This window comes from Sminthopsis crassicaudata, chromosome 2, assembly GCF_048593235.1.
Source record: "Sminthopsis crassicaudata isolate SCR6 chromosome 2, ASM4859323v1, whole genome shotgun sequence".
Taxonomy (NCBI): Eukaryota; Metazoa; Chordata; class Mammalia; order Dasyuromorphia; family Dasyuridae; genus Sminthopsis; species Sminthopsis crassicaudata.
In genome coordinates, this window is record NC_133618.1 from 223,868,107 (window position 1) to 223,887,856 (window position 19,750).

The window sequence follows — 19,750 nt, forward strand, 5'->3', positions numbered from 1 at the left end:
AAAGGGGGATTCTTCAGACTTTAAGAATTTTCTTTAGATGACTACAGAGGGCAAAAAACTAATCCCCATTGGCCCCATCTATTTATTCAGCTTATCTCAAATTGGACCTAACAGTCCCTAATGGCCTTAGGCATCACTAAACAGCTCTACCCATTTGAGTATAACTAATCTAAGCATTCACAGATGGGTTTGGACTATCTTCAAGTGGGCAGGTATTCACATACAGACTATAAAATATATAATAAATGCCCTGCCTTTTCTTTCCTTTTTTTAACACCATCACAGAATAACTCACAATTGATTATGATTTTTTGTTTGTGTTTTGTTTGGTTTTGATTTTTTTTTTATAAAAAATACCTTTGTAAACTTCTCTGGGGATAAAAGAGTGCAAGAAAATAAAACCTTAGAAAAATAGGTGTTTTTTTTAATTCTACCTCAAAATAAACTATGTACATCTGAAACTCTATAGGCCTATTCTACCAGTAGTTTCTTCCATCCGAAAAAAGAGAGTTAAAAAAATAATTAATTGCCCATCTCAGATCCATGTTTTATCCAGCTGAAAGTTCTTGAGCTGCCAATGGTCTCAAAATGGGGGGGCAGTGGCCCTTTTGTTCCTCCCCCGGCCCCCAACCCCCCCTTCCCTACTACGCCTCATTGAAAGTTTGAGTCTAAGATGTCCTGGAGCATCTTGCTGACTTGCTTTGGCTGTCCAGCAGCACAGTCCCGCAGGCGGGTCCCCATTTGCTCGTAGAGGCTCTTGGTCAGCTGACATACCACGGAGCGGACATTACCGCTGTGCCCTGGCAGGACCCCGTTCCCAATCATGTTGTTCAAGAAGTACCAGAGAACAGGGAGGACGTGCCGTTCCACACTCTGAGGCTTCCGGGAGTAGACCGAAGTCACTAGCACTATGGGACAGAGGCGGAAAGGAATTGAGTCATGAATTGTCTCCCTTTCCCACCTCCCACTTCATATGTCGACCATGGTCAGCCACGCATGACAGCCCATTCTGGGGGGCCAAACTGACCACTCCCCCCCAATTCCATGCACAGCCCCACCCCCAGATGCACATGTCAGCACATTCAAGAAACCTGGGATACCAAGAGTAGCACGCTGGTCATCGAGGAGACTGAAAGAGTGAGTGGAGGGTAAGACACACCCTGGTTTGCCTATATCCTAATTATAATATCCTTATTCAGTCTGGGTCCATCCTCCAATGAAGACTCATTATACATTATTCCTCCTCTTCTACTCAATGTGAATCCATGCATAGTTCCTTCTGCTTTCTACAGACTGATATTTCATCTCTGCCCCCATGCTTGGAAGGTGTGGGCTCTTCAAGTTTGAATATCTTTCCTCAAGCCTCTAAATCAAAGATTTTCTTGATTCCCCATCCCCCAAGTTGTTAAAGCCTTGTCCTCCCCAATTCATCTTGCATTTACTTACCTGTTTACTTGTTTTGATCCCCACTAAGTTACCAAAGCAAAAACATTAAGTGCCTACTGTGTCAGAAACTGCACTAAGTGCTAGGGCAAAGACAAAGATGGTCTTTATTGTTAAGGAAACCTCAGGGAGGAGACAACATCCAAATAAGTATGTACAGATGAAATCTAGGCAGGATAAATTGCAGTTAATCATAGAGAAATGGCATTAGCATTAGGGAGGACTGGGAAGGCTTCTTTGAGAACGTAGGGTATTAGCTAAGAAGAAAGTCAGGAGGAAGAATTCCAGCCTGGCTGACAGTCAGTGAAAATGCCCTAAGTTGGGGAATAACATATCTTGTTCATGGAATAGCAAGGACAATATCACTGGAGCACATGGAACAGATAAGGCAAAAGAAATCTGGAAAAGTAGAAGAGGGAGAACTAAGAAGAGCTTTGAATTCCAGAGGAATGTGAATTTGGAGGTAACAGGGAGCTACTAGAGTTTATTAAATAGGTGGGTGTCTGTGCCTTAGGAACTTCACTTTGGCAGCTGAGTGACTATTACAACAGTTTAGACATTAGGTGAAAAAGGCCTGCAGGACAGCAATATCGAAGGAGAGAAATGGAAATATACAAGAGATGACATGAAGATAAAATCAGTGGATTGTGGCAACTAATTGGAAATAGGGTAAGTGAGAAACTGAAAATGATAGCTAGGTTGTGAGCCTGGGGGACTGGAAGGACAGTGGAAATAGAGGAGCATTTAGAAGAGGAGAGAGTACAGGGAGAAAGAAATTATTTCAGTTTTAGATATATTGAGATGTCAATGGGAAAATCAGTTGAAGATGCCTTATAGGCAGTTGATAGGAGAGATATTAGGGCTAGATAAATAATTTTAAGAGGCATCAGTATAGAGATGATAAATGGATCTATAGGAGCTAATGAGATCACCAAACAAAACAGTATAGAGGGAGAAAAGAAGGGTTAGGGTTGGTTGAGTAGAGATCATACAGAAATAGTGAGGAAGTGCTGTGGAGAGGAGATATATGTGAAGATGCTGTGGAGATAGAAATGACAAGTTCTGGCAACTGACCTGACATGTGGAATAATTAAAAGTGAGGAGTCTAGGATAACACCAAGACTGCAAACCCTGGAGGACTGAATAGATAGTTTTGCTCTTGATAGTAATAGGAAAGTTCAATCAGAGCTGTCCTATGATGGCAGGAATCAATTCTCCGTCATTGGAGGTGTCCAATTAGAAGCTGGATAAATACTTGATGAGGAATTCCTATGTAGAAAAGACTGTACTAGATCTCTCTCTGAGATGGCTTTCCAGATCTGAGGGATTGGAATTCTAAGATGCTAAGACTCACATCTATTATTTTAAAGAGTTTATGGAAAAAGATAATAATTCTGTTTTAGTTATATTGACTTTGAAATGCCTACAAGAATCAAGCTTGAAATGTCCAACAGAAAATTGATGAGTGGCACTAGAGCTTAGGAAAGAGACTAGGACTAGAAATGCAGATTTTGGAATCATATTCATAGAGATGGTATTCAAATTCATGGGAGCTGATGAGTGAGAGAACATATAGAGAAAAGAGAAATGGGAAAAGGGTAGTTAGATGAAGTGATGTGGATGATAGATCAGAAAAAGAGGCTAAGAAGAAATAGTCAGACAAGTATGAGGAAATCCAAGAGAGAGGAATATCACAAAATCCAGCGGAAAGAGTTCCCAAGAGAGGTGATCCACTGAACTAACTGCTACAGAAAAGTTTGAGGATTGAAGACTTCGAAGAGGGTCTTAGATTTAGCAATTAGTAGATTACTGATAACTTTTTAAATAGTATTTTATTTTTCCAAATACATGCACAGATAATTTTCAACATTCACCTTTGCAATACCTTGTGGTCCAAATTTTTTCCCCTCTCTCCTTCCTCCCCTCTCCCCAAGACAGAAAGCAATCCAATATAAGTTAAACTTGTGCAATTCTTCTAAATATATTTCCATATTTGTCATACTGCACAAGAAAAATCAGATCAAGAGGGGAAAAAACATGAGAAGGGGAAAAAAAAAACACCAAGCAAACAAACAACAAAAAAAAGTAAAAATGCTTTCTTTGATCCACATTCAGTCTTCATAGTTCTTTCTCTTATGTGGATGGCATTTTCCATTACGTGTATTAAAATTGCCTTGAATTCCCCTTTTTGTTGAAAAGATCCATCACAGTTGATTATCACATTGTTGCTGTGAACAATGTTCTTTTAATCAGCATTAGTTCACATAAGTATTTCCAAGCTTTTCTGAAATCAGCCCACTCATTTCTTTTAGAAAAATAATGTTCCATTACTTTCATATACCATAACTTATTCAACCATTCTCCAACTGAGGAGCATCCACTCAATTTCTAGTTTCTTGCCATTTCTTGCCAAAAAGGGTTGCCAGAGACATTTTTGCCCATATGGGTCTTTTTCCCTCTATTATTATCTCTTTGGGATACAAGCCCAGTAGAGTTACTGCTGGATCAAAGAGTTTGAACAGTACTATAGCCCTTTGGACACAGTTTAAAATTGCTCTTCATAATGACTGGACCATTTCACAACTCCACCAACAATACATTAGGGTCCCTTACTGATAACTCTGGAGGGTATAGCATCAGTTAAGTGATAAGGTCAAAAGCCATATTGCAGGTTTAAAACAGAATGAGAGAATGGAAGAGAGTAGTTTTTGTGTAGAAAGCTTTTTTGTTAGTTGGTGAAGAAAGGGAAGAGAGATATAGGATTAGTGAGTATGATAAAATCTAGTTAGGGTTTCTTGAGGAGATGAGAGGATATTTGTACATGGAAGGAAAGGAACCATTACACAGTGAGAGAATAAAGATTTAGAGTGAGAAGAAGGATGAGCAATCTACTAGAAAAGATAAGAGGATATGAGATATCAAGAAAACACATAAAGATTTAGTGGGAAGGACCATATATTTCATCAGAGATTAGAACTAAGGAGGAAGCAATGGGGAATGGTGTCAAGACTTATAAATTGTTGAGGACTTGAGAGATAAGGAGAACAGCATAAAGTGGAGATTATGTTGAATGATCTTGAAGTCAGTAAAAGATGAAGAGAGATGATCTCAATTAGGACAGTCACAGAGATGCCAGGGAAGAATTGAGAATAGATAAGAAGGCTTGGAATAGTCATGGTGGAGAATTCCTTTCTCAGTTAGGGAGGAGCAAAAGTATTATCTTGATAGAGTGAAGGACCTAGTTGGCAATGGATAATAAATCTGTTATGTCCCATCAGCATGGTTGTGACTTACTCCAGTTCTATTCAGCATCTGATTGGAGTAAAAGAAGCAGGTAGTAGGAGTAATCCTGGGTTAGGGTTCGGCAAGATATGAGCAACTATAGGAGAATGAGGGGAAATGATTCCAAGGTCAAGGATGAGGTTGGGAGAGGAGGAAAGAGTATTTGGGATAGGAGTGAAGCCCTGGGAAAGTACTGGGGAGTAGAAGGATTGGAGATCACAGTGAGGATGGAGAAAAAGCTGAGGAGGATTGGAAAAAATGCTATGCTAGAAGAATGATAGTAGCTTGGCTCTCATCTCTATGCAGATGATTCTCTCATCAGCCCTGAGTTATGGTCCTTGGTCTCCAACTTAAGTGATGGGTGCCTTCCATTTGGATGGCCAACCATTACTTGAAACTGATCATGTCTTTTTGAATTAGTTCGTCTTTTTGACTTCCCCATTCCCTATTTTTCTGTCACTTGAGGACAGACCCTATGAGTAATCCTTAACTCTCTTTTTCTCATCTCTGCACATTCAGTCACACTGAGTTCCTCTCAATCCTTCTTCTATAACTAGTCTCCCTGAAAGATTCTTCCCTTCCGAACATCCATCTCAATCCTTTCTCCCTACAAAAAAATCTCCTTTTCAGTCAGACTGACTTGCTCATCATCTCCCAAATTCTTCACCTATTTCTACTTCTGTAATTTTGCAGCAATGTTCTCTTCACCCAAACTGTCCTCCCCATCCTTTCAAGAAGCATTTGTAAAGTATGTACTGTGTACCAAGCACTGTGTTTTTGTTGTCTATCTGAAAAGTCAGACCCTTTAGCCAAGGCTAAGGTCAAATCCTACCTTCCCCCAATTTGGGATAGGAGTGAAGTCCTGGGAAAGTAGTGGGGAGTAGAAGGATTGGAGGTCACAGTGAGGACAGAGAAGAAGCTGAGGAAGAATAGGAAAAAACCCCCATCAACCTCCCTGACCTCTGAAATCCTGACATATCTAACCAGAGGATACCTGAATATCTAACATAAATAACATACCTAAACACAGAGGATAAAACCATGAGAACTAGATACCAACATCACTAATGAACAGAAAATTTAAATAAGATCCTAGACAAAAAAAGTGAACCACCATGGCAATATATTCAATAAATCAATCACTAGATTAAAGATATATTAAGGATACTGGGTAGTTCCATATGGAGAAAATAATACAATTAATCATATTAAAAACGAAAACACTACAAATCACGTGATTTATATCAATAGTTGAATTTTTAAAAAAGCCTTGACAAAATACAATGCTCATTTATGCTGAAATTTGATAGCACCATTTTCTGGTACCTAGCATACACTGCCTTGTATAATGGTGATAGTGGTGGTGGTTGTTTGATTGTTTCAGGCATGTCCAACTCTTTGTGCCCCCATTTGGGATTTTCTTGGCAAAGACACTGGAGTGATTTGCTATTTCTTTTTCCAGTTCATTTTGCAGAAAGATGAATCTTCCTGACACCAGGACTGGCAATTTAATCACCTAACTGCCCCTAGGTGCCTCTATTGTATCTAATCTCCACAAAATAATTATTTACCAGAATTATAGAATGTTAAAATCAGAAAGGACCTTCGAGATTACTTAATCCAACCTCCTACTTTTTCAGATGAGGAAAATGAAATTCGGAATGGAGAAATGTTCAAAGTCACAAAGCAAGTCAGCAGGAAAGGTAAGACCAATGCCCAGGTTTCCTGCTCTCCTTCCCTGGGTCTTTATACTTTATTTACACCTGCCTCCCAGAGGGACTCTTAATACTTTGAGATTAGGGACTGGATCTGATAATTCTCTGCACCATTCCCACGCCTCCAGAGTTTACAACATAATAGCCATTCATCAAATACCTATTGATATATGTGTTATTATTGGGAGAGATGGAAAGAAGAAGTAAAGGGATAGGTCTGAGATTTAACACAAAAAAAAAGGAGAAGAGGAATAAAATTTCTATTGTACCTACTATGTACCAGGTGCAGAGAAGCAGCTGAGTGGTACAACACAAAGAGGACCAGACTAGAGTCAGGAATTCCTGAGTTCAAATCTGGTCTCAGACTCTTCCTAGCTGGGTGATTTTCAGCAAATCATTTACCCTGTTTACCTCAGTTTCTCATCTGTAAAACGAGCTGGAGGAGGAAATAGCAAACCATTCCAATATCTCTGCCAAGAAATTTCTAAATGGGGTCACAAAGAGTTGAACATGATTGAGCAACTACAAATATGTCAGGAATTGTGCTAAGTACCTTAGAAATTTTATCTCTGATACTTATGACTATATTGTGAAATAGGTACTGTTATTATCCCCATTTTACAATTGAGGAAACTGAGGTAAATAAGAGATTAAGTCACTTGTCAGGGTTACCCAGCTAGGAAGGGACTGAGGCTATATTTCAACTGAGGTCTTCATGATTCTATCTACTGAGCCACTTTATTGAAAAGAACACTGACAGTTGAAGGGGCCAAACAACAAGAACAAAAAATCTATTTTTGATGCTAAAAAATTGAGTTGAACTGTGATGGACTTGGATCTTTTCAACAATGAGGTGATTCAAGACAATTCCAATAGACTTGATGGGAAGTACTATCCACATCTAAAGAGAGAACAATAGACACTGAATATAGATCAAAACATCGTATTTTCACCTTTTGGTGCTGTTGTTTATTTGCTTAGTTTTTTTCTTTCTCCTGTTTTTTCCCTTTTGATCTGATTTTTCTTGCACAGCAAGATGAATATGGAAATATTTAGAAAAATTGCATAGATTTAGCCTATATCTGATGGCTTGCTATCTTAGGGAAGAGGTAGGAGAGAGGGAGGGAGAAAATTTGAAACATAAGGTACCACAAAGTGAATGTTGAAAACTATCTTTGCATGTATTTGAAAAAATAAAATACTGTTGGGAAAAAACAACAATGGGAATTCTATTCTAGGAAGGATCCAATGAGATAGTACTCTTAACTATTTAAAGCTATTTGAAAAACAAACAAACAAACCTCCCCCCCCACACACACACACACAAGGAAAACAAGTTTTGCTCTCCTTGGAATTTGAAGAAGTCCCTAGGACAGAGGACAGAAGGTACTCTCACACTTCCAAATTGTCAAAGGCATCTATCAGATGCCTGCCTCAGCTCATGATTGTCAAAGACCAACCGGTTACTGGCTGGCAAAAACCTGACCTGTTACTGTCCAGCACTATTCTTTACATCGCATTAAGTAGGACACAGATTCTAAGTAAGTATATCCAGATGAATCCAGTGGGACAAACATTTGCTCGCAGCCAAATTATTTCATACTGCTGCTAATCACCAATGGCAGGATGAAGAAAGGACTAATGATTCTATAATCAACCTGTCACCTCTCTTCTGTGGACTGGTTTTCCCATAAGTCACAGAGTGAAGCATTCCGTTATCAGTCTGGGCCATTGGTATCCATAAAGCAGTTCAGGGATGCTTTCAGCCCACCAGGCTATTTGGGAGGAATGGCAGGGATGACCCTCTACTGTCAGATTAAGTAAAGGATGCCCTTACAGAGCCACATGATAATGCACAATTGCTTTCCTGAATGGCCCTGCCCTTTTGATGATGGATAACCAGACCAGTTGAGAAACAAAAAGACTAAAGAATACAGGAGCACACAACACAATGATATCAAAACTGTGATTGCAATTTGCCCTTTCAGTGGGCTGCATTTTCATAATTCATAGAATCATAGTACTAGAACTAGGCAGCAACCTCAGAGACCATTTATCTAGTCCCACCCCATTCATTCAACAGGTAAGGGAATTGAGGCTAAGAAAGGTGACTTGTCCAACAGGGAAGAATAAGTAGAACTAGAACCCATGCTCTCTGATTCCAGATCCAGAAGTTCAATCCATGGGCAGCAGGACTGATCAAGAAGTGCTCAGACTCAGGAGCCCAGCTAAGCAGTGGGTACCAGAAATCTAGAAAAGGAAGCAGTCAATCCCAGTAGTAGGTTAAGACTGAGATAAACAAATGCAAGTAAACTGGGGACAGAAAAAAAGGAGACAAAACAGCACTAGCAAGCAAGAAATACCACAAGGAAATGCCAGTCCTGGAGCAGAAAGTCGGGATCTGCTCTGCCCTGTGCTGCTTTCCTAGGAGCAATCCTCTGCCACAAACATTGTCCTGAGAAGGCAGTCAGAACATGCTGATGAAGCCACTGTCCATGACTAAGGCAATGACGATGCTTCTCCAGTCCCTGCAGATAAATGTGAAGCAGGAATGCCATTGATCCCAAAGTCACTCACACACTGCCAGGACTCTTCCCCGGAGAAAACAAAAGTCTCTCAAACTCAGTTATGTGAAAGCATTTCAGACTGGAAGAAAAATCATCCACTTCCCTTATATTCCAATGAGGGACATAATCCCTTCCACCCCCACTCTTGGTACCGGAGACCCAGCTTCCATTTCTGTTCATATTTTCTTCGCTGAAAGGCAGGGAGGCAAGCCAACTCAGACTTGAGCACTGTGATCGTAAGGATTGGCGACCGTCAGTGGTCTTTCTAGCTGACTGAGACTGCAGATGCACCCCTGGGAGCCATCACAGCGGAGAAAGGTCCATTAAGCTTAGGCTTAAATGGAGCTGGGGGTAATTAGCAAGAGATTTACTCCTATTAAGCCAAGCTTTTATTGGCCATCTCTCTGTGTCAGTTGAAATTACCATCTCCTCTGCCCATGGCTAACACTGAGCTTAATGAAGAGTGGCTTCAGGGGAGAAACAGCTGCCATTTTTAGTCTCTTGGAACAGGATGAGGAAATTACTATAAAGTTCAAGGATTGGAGAAAATAATGATCACCTATTTCTAGGCTGAAGCAGATTGTCTGCATAAGGTCCGAAAAGAATATCTCTGTATCAGGGATTAGTGCATCTGAACTGAGGGCAAGTGGCCTTGTATAGCATCTAATGCTTTTCTCCTCCATCCCCCCAGGGTGCCCCCAAATCACTGCTGATGTCATTTTGCCACCAGTGACAGTAAGACCAATAGAGGGACCTGGGGCAAGAACAGGGGTTACACATGCTATAAATTATAAATCCAGAGGAGTTGTCACTGTCAAGGATGAGGAGACAGGAGGAATTCATAGGCAGACAGGTGTAAAGGGCTGAAACTCTGAGTTGATGCACTGAGGTCGGACAAATGAATGGACAATACTCTATTAGCATATGCTTGGAAAATGGCCCTTCCCACTATTCTGTGCTGGCGCAATCTTTTGGTGTATACAGAGAATTGTGGGAAGAATTAGGTGGAGTAAGACTAGCCAGACCACTTTGGTGGTGGAAGAGGAAAAGGAAGGTCTCAGAGATCTTGTGTCCATTCCCTTCACTTCTACTTCTAAAAACCAAGAATAAAAGACCAAAGACTTTTGCTTATTCTGACTCCAGGTGATTCTAAGGTATCCAGTGAGCTAACTCAGTCTTCACAATTCTAGATTTCATAGATGATGGATAAACAAAGTCCAATGAGGACTCTAATGAAGAGTTATGAAAAGACACTCCCACAACCCCTTTGTGAAGGTGAGAGGACTATAGTTTTACTCAGTGTACATGTTTTTGGACTTTTTTCAATGTATTGATTAGCTGTGATGACATTCTCTTTAAAAAAGCATTATTTGTCAAATGGAATGACTTTTAGGGAGGTAGGGGGGAAAGGATATTTTGATGATATAAGAAATAGAAAATATTAGGGAAAAAATCTTTAAAAGAAAAAACAAATTATTAGCTCCTTGGTAATAGAACTCTTTTCTTTGTATTCCCAGGTCTTATCACAGTGCCTAGTGCACAGTAACTACTTAATAAGTGCTTGTTGACTAAGTGATTGACTGTATAGGCAATACTCTATACCAATAGTTCTCCCATCTCTGCTAAGAATAGAGGAAAGAGCATTTTCAGGAACACATTTTAATGTCTCTCACTGTCAGTGGTAGAGAAGTTGCGATTGTAGGGTTGAATTCAATACTTTTTTAAGAGTAAAGTATTACCAACTAGTGGTAGATACTGTGACAAATTTAATTTCTCACCAAGGCATAGTGGAAAGAATACAAGACTTGGAGAAAGATGCTCTAGTTTCAAGTCCCAACTCTGCTATTTACTAACTATGACATTGGATAAGTCATTTCCCTTCCATAGAATCAAGTCCCTTACATGTAAACTAGGACCCTGAGGTCCCTTCTAGCTCTACTGCAAAAGTAGTGGATTCAACTTCCCCTTTCCTAGATTCACTTGCCATCAAAGAGCAAAAAGCCAAATGTTCATGTTCATGCCATGTTCAATCCAAAAAGCTTCCTCTGGATCAATTTCATCAATAGCCAAAGGGTGGGTCAGGGAACACACTCCAGTGCAAGAGTAAGATGCTTCTGAGTTCACTTTCTATCTCTACCACAAGCAAGAAGCTAAACTTGAAGTAGTTTATCCTAGCTGAAATCTGAATATGGTGGGATGACAAGCACAGGCTGCTTTCTAACAGTCCATTTTCAGAAACGATGTCAGAAAAAACAGTGAAAAATGATTCCCATTATAAATATGGTTTTTGATAAAGCATTCTCTAATAGGCAAGTGGTTAAAGGATTTGAACAAATAGTTACTGAAAGAAGTACTATAAGAATGTTTTATACCACTAATAATACCAAAAACACAAATTAGAACATCTCTGACACTTCACCTCTCAAAGTAAATTATTAAGAATAATAAAAGATGGAAATAGTGTTGGAATGGCTGCAGAAAGACAGGCATACTAACATCCTGTGGTTGAAAGTGTGAACTGGTCTAACCATTCTGAAAACCACTTGAATTAAAGAAAATTGACTTTCAAAAAAGGTAAAAGGATGTATTTGTACAAACATATAATAGTTCTTTCTTGTGGTAAAGAATTGGAAACTGAGAGGATACCCATGAGCAGGAGAATGGCTGAACAAGTTGTGTTATATGATTGAAATAGAATATTATTGTGCCATAAGAAATGACGAGCAGAATGATTTCAAGAAAAAACTAGAAAGACTTTCATGAAATGATAAAAAATGAAGTGAGCAGAACCAGGAGAACATAGTAGATAATAACAGCAATACTGTTCAATGAAAAATTGTAGATGACTTAGCTATTCTCAGCAATACAATGATGGATTCATGATAAAAATGCTGCCTCCAAAGAAAGAACTCACGTTTTCTGAATACAGATTCTAAACACACTATTTTTCAACTTCTTTCTTCCTTCTTTTCTGTCTTTGTCTTCTTGCCCAAAATGACTAACATGGAAATGTTTTACATAATTCCACACGTATAATCTATATCAGATTGTTTATTGTCTTAGGGAGGATGAGGGGAGGGAGGGAGGAATAGAAAATTTAAAATTAAAAAACCTCACTAACATCAAAATTTGTTTTTATATGTAATTGGTGCAGGGGAAATAAAAGATTATTTTTTAAAAAAGAAAAGTGACTAAACAACATATTCCTCCTGAGATTCTACTCCTAATTATATATTTCAATGAGATAAAAGAAAAATAAAGTTCTCATATATACCAAAACATTCATAGCAGCACATTTTATAGAAGCAAAGAATTGGAAAGAAAATAGATGCCCATCAAATGGAGAATGACAGAACAAACTATAATAGTATATGCATGTGATGAAATATTGCTGCAAAAGAGAAATGGCAAAAGTGAGAAATTCAGAGAAATATGGGAAGACTTGTATGAATTGATGTAGGTGAACTCTGTAGAACCAGTAAGATAGCATACATAATGACTTATAAAAATGTAAATTAAAAGAATAAGACAAAGCCAAATGCCATGTAATTATGATGCCCAATCTTATTCCTAGAGATGAAAAAAAGGCATTTCCTTCTTTTTCCCAGAATTGGCTTTTCACTTATATATCCTTATGTGTAGAATGTGGTACACTTTGTCTGCCAGATACTGTCAGTTGACTGGTTTTTCTTAACTGCTTTCCTTTGTTACAAGGAAAAAAAATCACCAGGAAGAAAAGGTAGAAAAAAGATCCAGGAATGAAGGAAGAAGTATATCCAGAAATGACAATATGTAAAAACAAGAGGGATCAATAATATGTGCCTGTGTATATCTGTGTATACACATGTAATATAAGTGTTATATAGTTTATATACATATGTGTACGTAGGTATGTTTATACATAGATTTAAAACACAAAATTTGGTTAATCCCAAGTCAGCAATTTTCTCTTATTACTACTAAGAGGCATTCATACATCAATAAGATGAAATGCTTGGAGAAATGTGCTTCTCCAAGAGTAAACTAAAGAATGGACAGTTTAAAGAAGTTAAAAATGAAAGGGCAAGACTTTTTAGGCACCATGGGAGGGGTATATAAGCAAAAGATAGAGTGCAGTAATATAGAAATCTCAAAACCTGTCCTGAAGCCCTGGGTTTCTTACCTGATAGACGCTGCGTAATGTCACACATTGCTCGGCCACTCAGGAAGCAAAGCCGGCCAGCAAAAGCTTGTAACAGGGAAAAGTTGTCTGAAAAAGATAGATTGAAACAGTGACAATATAGAAATTTCTTATGTTTCTTGAGTACTTTGTCCCTAGGGTATAAAGAACCCACTACTAGAAATGGACCTCTCTGAAAAACCAAAAGGATTTTTTTTCAGATCAGTAAGATACCCCTAATATAATGAAGTGGAAATTTACCCCATCCTAGCGGCCAGAAAAAGTTGGTAGCACAGTAGAGAGAGAATAGAGCAAGGAATACTTGAGTTCAAATACAGTCTTGGATATTTTTAAGTTGTATGACTCAGGGTCATACCCTAAGTTTCCTCACAAGAAAATAGAGATAATAGTATTTACTTCCCAGGGCTGAGCATCAAATGAGATAATTTTTTAAAATTGTACTTGACATTGTACCTAGCACACAGTAGGTTCTACACAAAGTCTTGTTTCCTTACCTCCTCTTCCCTTCCCTCAGGGATTGGTATGGAGAAAAGGATAGAGTCGGAAGACCTGAATTCCAGACCTACTCTGATACATACCCCTCTGTGTGGCTCTCATTTCTCAAGTTCTCAGTGCCCCCCAAAGGAATCCCTAAGACAACAAGTAGAAGAGAAGGTCTACAAACTGCAGGGATAGGCGGGGGTTTCCCTTACTCTGATGATAGCACTGGGTTGATCAAAAATGGAACTTGCCTTTAAGGGTGATTATAGGAAGCAAACTGTACCATGGATGTGAGCAGAGCTGCTGTTAGAGTTGTTTTCTACATTTTCCAACTAGGCTTCTTGGAATAAGAGCAGGTGGACTATATCTTTCCTTCAGAGAACATAGGAACATAAATATGTAGTTTTGGTGGTACAATGAATAAAGCACCAACTCTGGAGTTTGGAGAACCTGGATTCAAAATTGGCTTCAGACACACCCTAGCTGCATGACTCTGGGCAAGACATTTAACCCCCAATTTCCTCATCTGTAAAATGAGCTGGAGAAGGAAATGGTAAAGCATTCCAGTATTTCTGCCAAGAAAACCCCAAATGGGATGGCAATTAGACACAACTGAATAAATATAGCAAAGTCATCAGAAACACTATATTTACCGGTTGGATTGGAACTTTTTAATTTTGCAAAGTATTTTCTCAGCTGATCTTTCCTTTGACCCTTACCACAACCTAAGAGGGCCAAGATAGGTAAGTTAGTATTATTTAATCCAATTTATAGACTGATTCTATGCAATTCAGCTTTATTATGTAATTCTAAACCTTGAAATGTAAAAGAGACTATATATGTCATCTAATACAATCTCCTTCAAGGCTGCTTAGAAACATAGTAGATAAAATTCTGGACCCAAACTCAAGAAGATATGAGTTCAAATCCTGTCTTAAACACTTTCTAGCTGTGTGACCCTAGGCAAATCATTTAACTTCTCTCTGATCCTCAGTTTCTACATATGTACAGTGAGAGAATTGGACATGATGGATCCTGTCCAGCTCTAACTCTATGATCCTATAACTAACTTCCCAAACTCTTATGATTATCTTAAAGATGAAAAAAAAAAAAAAAACTGAGGCTAAGAAATTGACCTACATAATAAGAAAGAGGAGAAATAAGCATTTATTAAGGACCTGTTGTATGCCAGGTACTGTGCTAAGTGTTTTATTATCTCATTTGACCCTTACAACCACTCTGGGAAGTAAATGCTATTACTTATTGCCATTTTATAGCATTGAGGAGAGTAGAGGTTAAATGATTTTGCCAGGTCACTTGGCTAGTTAGTATCTAAGTTAGAACTCAGGTCTTCCAAATACTAGATCCAATGATCTACCTCTAAAAATACCTAATTACCTCTAAGTCACCAAGCCTCAAAGAAATCACTCAGCAAGTTAACTGCAGACTGAGAATTAGAATTCAGTTCTCCTGACTGCTAATTCTTTCCCTCTTGATATTATGCTGTGTCCCTTTAGTTACTCACATTAAATTTTGCCTTATGTATAATAAATTCCTTGAAGTCAAAGACCATGACCAGCTATAGGGATTTCTCTCTCTCTCTCTCTCTCTCTCTCTCTCTCTCTCTCTCTCTCTCTCTCTCTCTCTCTCTCTCTCTCTCTCTCTCTCTCTCTCTCTCTCTCTCTCTCTCTCTCTTTCTCTCTCTCTCTCTCTCCATCCTTCCCTCCCTGTGTTTCTTTATCTCTTCTTTCCTCCCTTCACTCTTCCCTCTCATCCTGGACCAAATGCCCAGGGCTCTTTTGATCCTAATATCTCCTACAGAACAGAAAAGACAACAGGTTGAACTCATTCACACAAAGATATTACTAACGTTACGAAAGTCCAGTACAGATTGCTATAAAAATAATAATAAAAGATCACATCTTAGGTGGAAAGGAGAAAAAAGAAATCCAGACAGATTGCTATAAAAATAATAATAAAAGATCACTCTTAGGTGGAAGGAGAAAATGAAATGTCACATGTGCCTAGTTATACCTTGAACCCAGCAGCACTGGTTAAATAAATATTAACTGATGTCTTGAATTTAGCAGCAACTTCATCATCCCTATGCTACAATTAGCTCTCCCTTGGGCCTCAGTTACACCAGAAAAGCTTGATTCCTATCTTCCTCATGCTAAGGCAGCTACTTAGGAACAGATCTTACATAAAAATACACCTAGTCCTACAGAAGATGAAGAAAGTTTCTAATAAATGGCTTATTAGTTTGAAGCTAGCAGTAATGCCGTACCAGAGTGCTGGGTTTAGAATATGGTCTGGGCTCAAATCCTGGCTCTGTTCTTTATTGTGGATGTGACAAAGGGCCAGGTCACTTTATCAGACTCAGTCCCATTTGTTCCATCAGTAAATGAGAGGGTTGGGCTTGATGACTCCTAAATCCTAAAATCTCCTTAAGTACATTAAGCTAGAATATTCCTGTTCCACATTCTGAATGTTGATAAGGATCTTGGATGGGCACACCTAACCCTAATACTTTGACAGCTTCAGTAAGTACAAGGGAAAACTCCCTCTGCTTTCAGTAAAGGTGGAGCCAGGGAGCATGTCCATACCTGCAGGTGAGTTGCAAGACTGATGATGATGGTATAACAACAAGAAGCCAAACTAAGGAAACTTTCTCAGTATCTGAATCATCTAGTCTTTTTAAGAGTTGAATTCCTTTCATCAAGGGACCTGATCCAGGGAATGTGTTTTTTAAAAATGCAGTACTGGTAGTTGAGTCCTAAGTTTTAGTTAAAAGATTAACATTAATGATCTGTGTTGATTTGGGAAGGAGGGGGAAACCACTTTTTCTTTCTGTGCCTCAGTTTCCTTATCTGTAAAACTGATATAATCAGTGATATGCTGGTAAATGTTTTAACTGGCTGGGAGGAGATTGTATACACACACACACACACACACACACACACACACATTTTTAAGTTTAAGCTGCACTATTAATATTTTCTCTATCGTTTTAATTCTACACAATCAACAAACAACAAACCAAATCCTGATTTGTGGCATTTACCAGTTTATAATGTATTAATACTCACACTGAAAATTTAATAATTGATTCTCCAGCAATTAGCTCCACTACACTCTAGGAGTGATACTTATACTTCTTTTCCAATATGGCATCCAATATATGATCTCTTTGATGTAGGTTCCTCCCTGCAATAGTGGAAATCACCTTCTAGCCAAGTCTCCATGTCCAGTGGAACCTGTCCATATCTTCCCTCAAATACTCTACAAGAAGTCCAAATACTGGGTTCTTTTAAATCCCAGGTCACAGAGTTACCAAAGCATCTTATGAGCTTTGTCCTTCATGCTTGGCTACATGATTGGTCCATCTCCTTTTATAAAAATACACCTTTTTAATTCTATTTTCCCATTGTTCACATATAATTCATCATTGCCTACATGTTGGAGTCCATTTATGTCCATCATGTAATCTCTCCATTGTTCTTTGAAACACCCACCATTGAAATTCTCAGAGACTGTAGTATCCCATTTTTGGTAGCCATACAATATCACCAGAAAAAAATAAGTTTACATGATGGGATTCTGTTTTCAGGAGCGAGCTTGTGGTCACTGAAAGCAATGTTATTTTTTAAAATATATACTCCAGCGTGTTCTCTTGTTACTCTTAAATCCTATTCCCAGTTCACTATCCATCTGCAGTTTAATGAGTTATTCATATAGATAACAGCCATTCTTCATCTACTTGGCCAGATTTTTTGAGTCATTATGGGTTTCATGGATAAGAGGCTGCTCTGTTTCAGTTCCTGATACAATTAGCACAAAAATATCCACAAATAAGAATGTGTCAAACAAATAGAAAAGAATCCTTGAAAACTAAATATTTGCTTAGAAACCCACAAGTTAATATTATCTATGTTGCATTGTATTTTTATTTATTTTGGTAAACATTTCCCAATTTTATTTTGGGGCAGGAGTTTAATCCTTCTGAACCAGAAGTTTTCTCACCATGTATAAAATCTGCCTATTCACTTGGACTCTGCATTTGACATCCTCCTTGTCAGAAGTAAACTCTTTTGGTGGCTACATGTCTCCCTGTTTTATGCTTTCTCTTATATTAACAATCAGAAAGTCACTAAAATATTATCTCTACTGTTGAATATTTCAAACGCTCTTATATGATTTTGACATATGCATGTGAGACATCTTTGGAGAAAAAAATTTTAAATGACATTTCACTCTATTGACTCAAATTCTTTTTTTTTTTTTAATAATAAGCAAGCAGCATAGTGGGATCTTGTATTATCAATATTCTTTAGTTAATTTGTGACTATAAAGACGTTGTCTCTTATAGAATATCACTTGAAAAAAGTTGTCTGTCCTCATATTTTTATTACTTCAATAAATAAGTAGCTTTTTCTCATAAAAAAAAAATTACAAGGATGAAAAGGCAAGCATATAGCTTGGAAGAAACTTTTTTTCTTTTTTTTTTTTTTTTTTTTTTGGTAATGACATCCATGACACTTTTGGCTTGATGTTTTCCCTTTTTCCTGAATATTGCTCCCTGAATTACATTTAAAAACAGCACCTGGAATATAGTAAGTGCCAAATTAAAAAAAGGAAAAATTTATTGAAACCTTCAGTACAGACCATATTTGCATATATTTGAGTCCAGTCCAGCTATCCCTTGCTTCTTTGTTTCCTCTAGTGCCATTTCTATTTTTTCATGCAGCATAACTCAGACTGTGATAAGAGTTTAAATATATAGTTTATCCACTGTCACTGATGGAGAAAACACTTTGTCAGAGAAATCAAAAGAGATCTTTTCCATATTTTCTCTATTGTTCTATTTCCAGTTTCATCGTGAAATGTTCTTGGGATGATTTGGCTTAATTAATGATTTTGGACACATGTCAAGCTTTTTGTAAATTCATTTTTCCCTTCATTGCTTCTCACTGTTTGATAAAATGATGCTACTCATTCTCTCTTAATTTATCCCTGTAAGGGGGGCAGCTAGGTGGCGTAGTGGATAGAGCACCAGCCTTGAATTCAGGAGGACCTGAGTTCAAATCTGGTCTCAGAACACTTAACACTTCCTAGCTGTGTGACCTTGGGCAAGTCACTTAACCCCAGCCTCAGGGGGGAAAAAAAAAATTTACCCCTGTAAGACTCTGTTGCCCTTGGCCACCATATGTCATCACGTGACTTGAAGATCAGGTATTTGCTACCTGAATTATTTTTTAGAGTCTTCTGTCTTCATAACTATGGCAAATGCTTAATGTCATATAAGTATAAGAAATCATAACAGCCTGTGTCAATATCTATTCCTTTATCCATTTTCCATTTAGAGAACATCAATAGCTTTTTTAAATAGTTCAGAAGAGATTTGCTTTAATTGCATGCCATATTCTTAACATTTTCATTCTTTTCTCTAAATTGGGGATTTTATTTTAGCTAAAAGTAAAAACTCTTTCTCAAAAATAACTCTCATATTGAATATCAATTGTCTCCTGTTAATTCAGTTTAACAAATGTTTTAATGAACACTTAATAGTGTCAGTATTTAATAGGCCTTACTTATGAGGCAATGTATTAGATGCTGAATATATAAAAATATATTTTCATAAAAATGAAATAGTCCTTGACCATAAGTGTAAAGGGCTGAAACTCTTGAGTCAATGCACTGGGGTCAGACAATCAAGCACTTGAGGCTAATTACTGATTGGACAATACTCTATAAGAATATGCTTGGAAAATGGCCCTTCCCACTATCCTGTGCTAGTCCAATCATTTGGTGTATATAGAGAATTATGGGAGGGACTAGTAGATGCAGGGAGACAAGCCAGGGTCATTTCTATGAGAGAGATGAGGAGGTGAGGTCTCTGTGACCACTCTCTTCACTTTTACCGCTAAAGACAAGAATAAAGACTTTTGCTTATTCTGACTCCTACTGATTCTAAGGTATCCAGGGTGCTAATGTGGTCGCCACCCATAAGGAACTTTGTGGGAAATAAAAGAGGGGCATAAATAAATAAAAGAAAAATATGTGCAAAGTAATTACTAGAGAGA

General features: G+C 38.1%; 1 protein-coding gene across 1 annotated transcript in view; it reads right to left on the minus strand.

Annotated features, from left to right (window-relative positions):
• Positions 1-522: 522 nt before the first annotated feature.
• TOGARAM2 (TOG array regulator of axonemal microtubules 2) overlaps positions 523-19,750 on the minus strand; it is an 87,083-nt gene continuing 67,855 nt past the window's right edge. The window contains exons 20-21 of the mRNA XM_074284747.1: positions 13,170-13,256; positions 523-908 (exon numbers count right to left, since the gene is read on the minus strand). Coding sequence (XP_074140848.1) covers positions 652-908; positions 13,170-13,256 — 344 coding nt within the window. The 3' untranslated portion in view covers positions 523-651. The remainder of the gene's footprint in view (positions 909-13,169; positions 13,257-19,750) is intronic.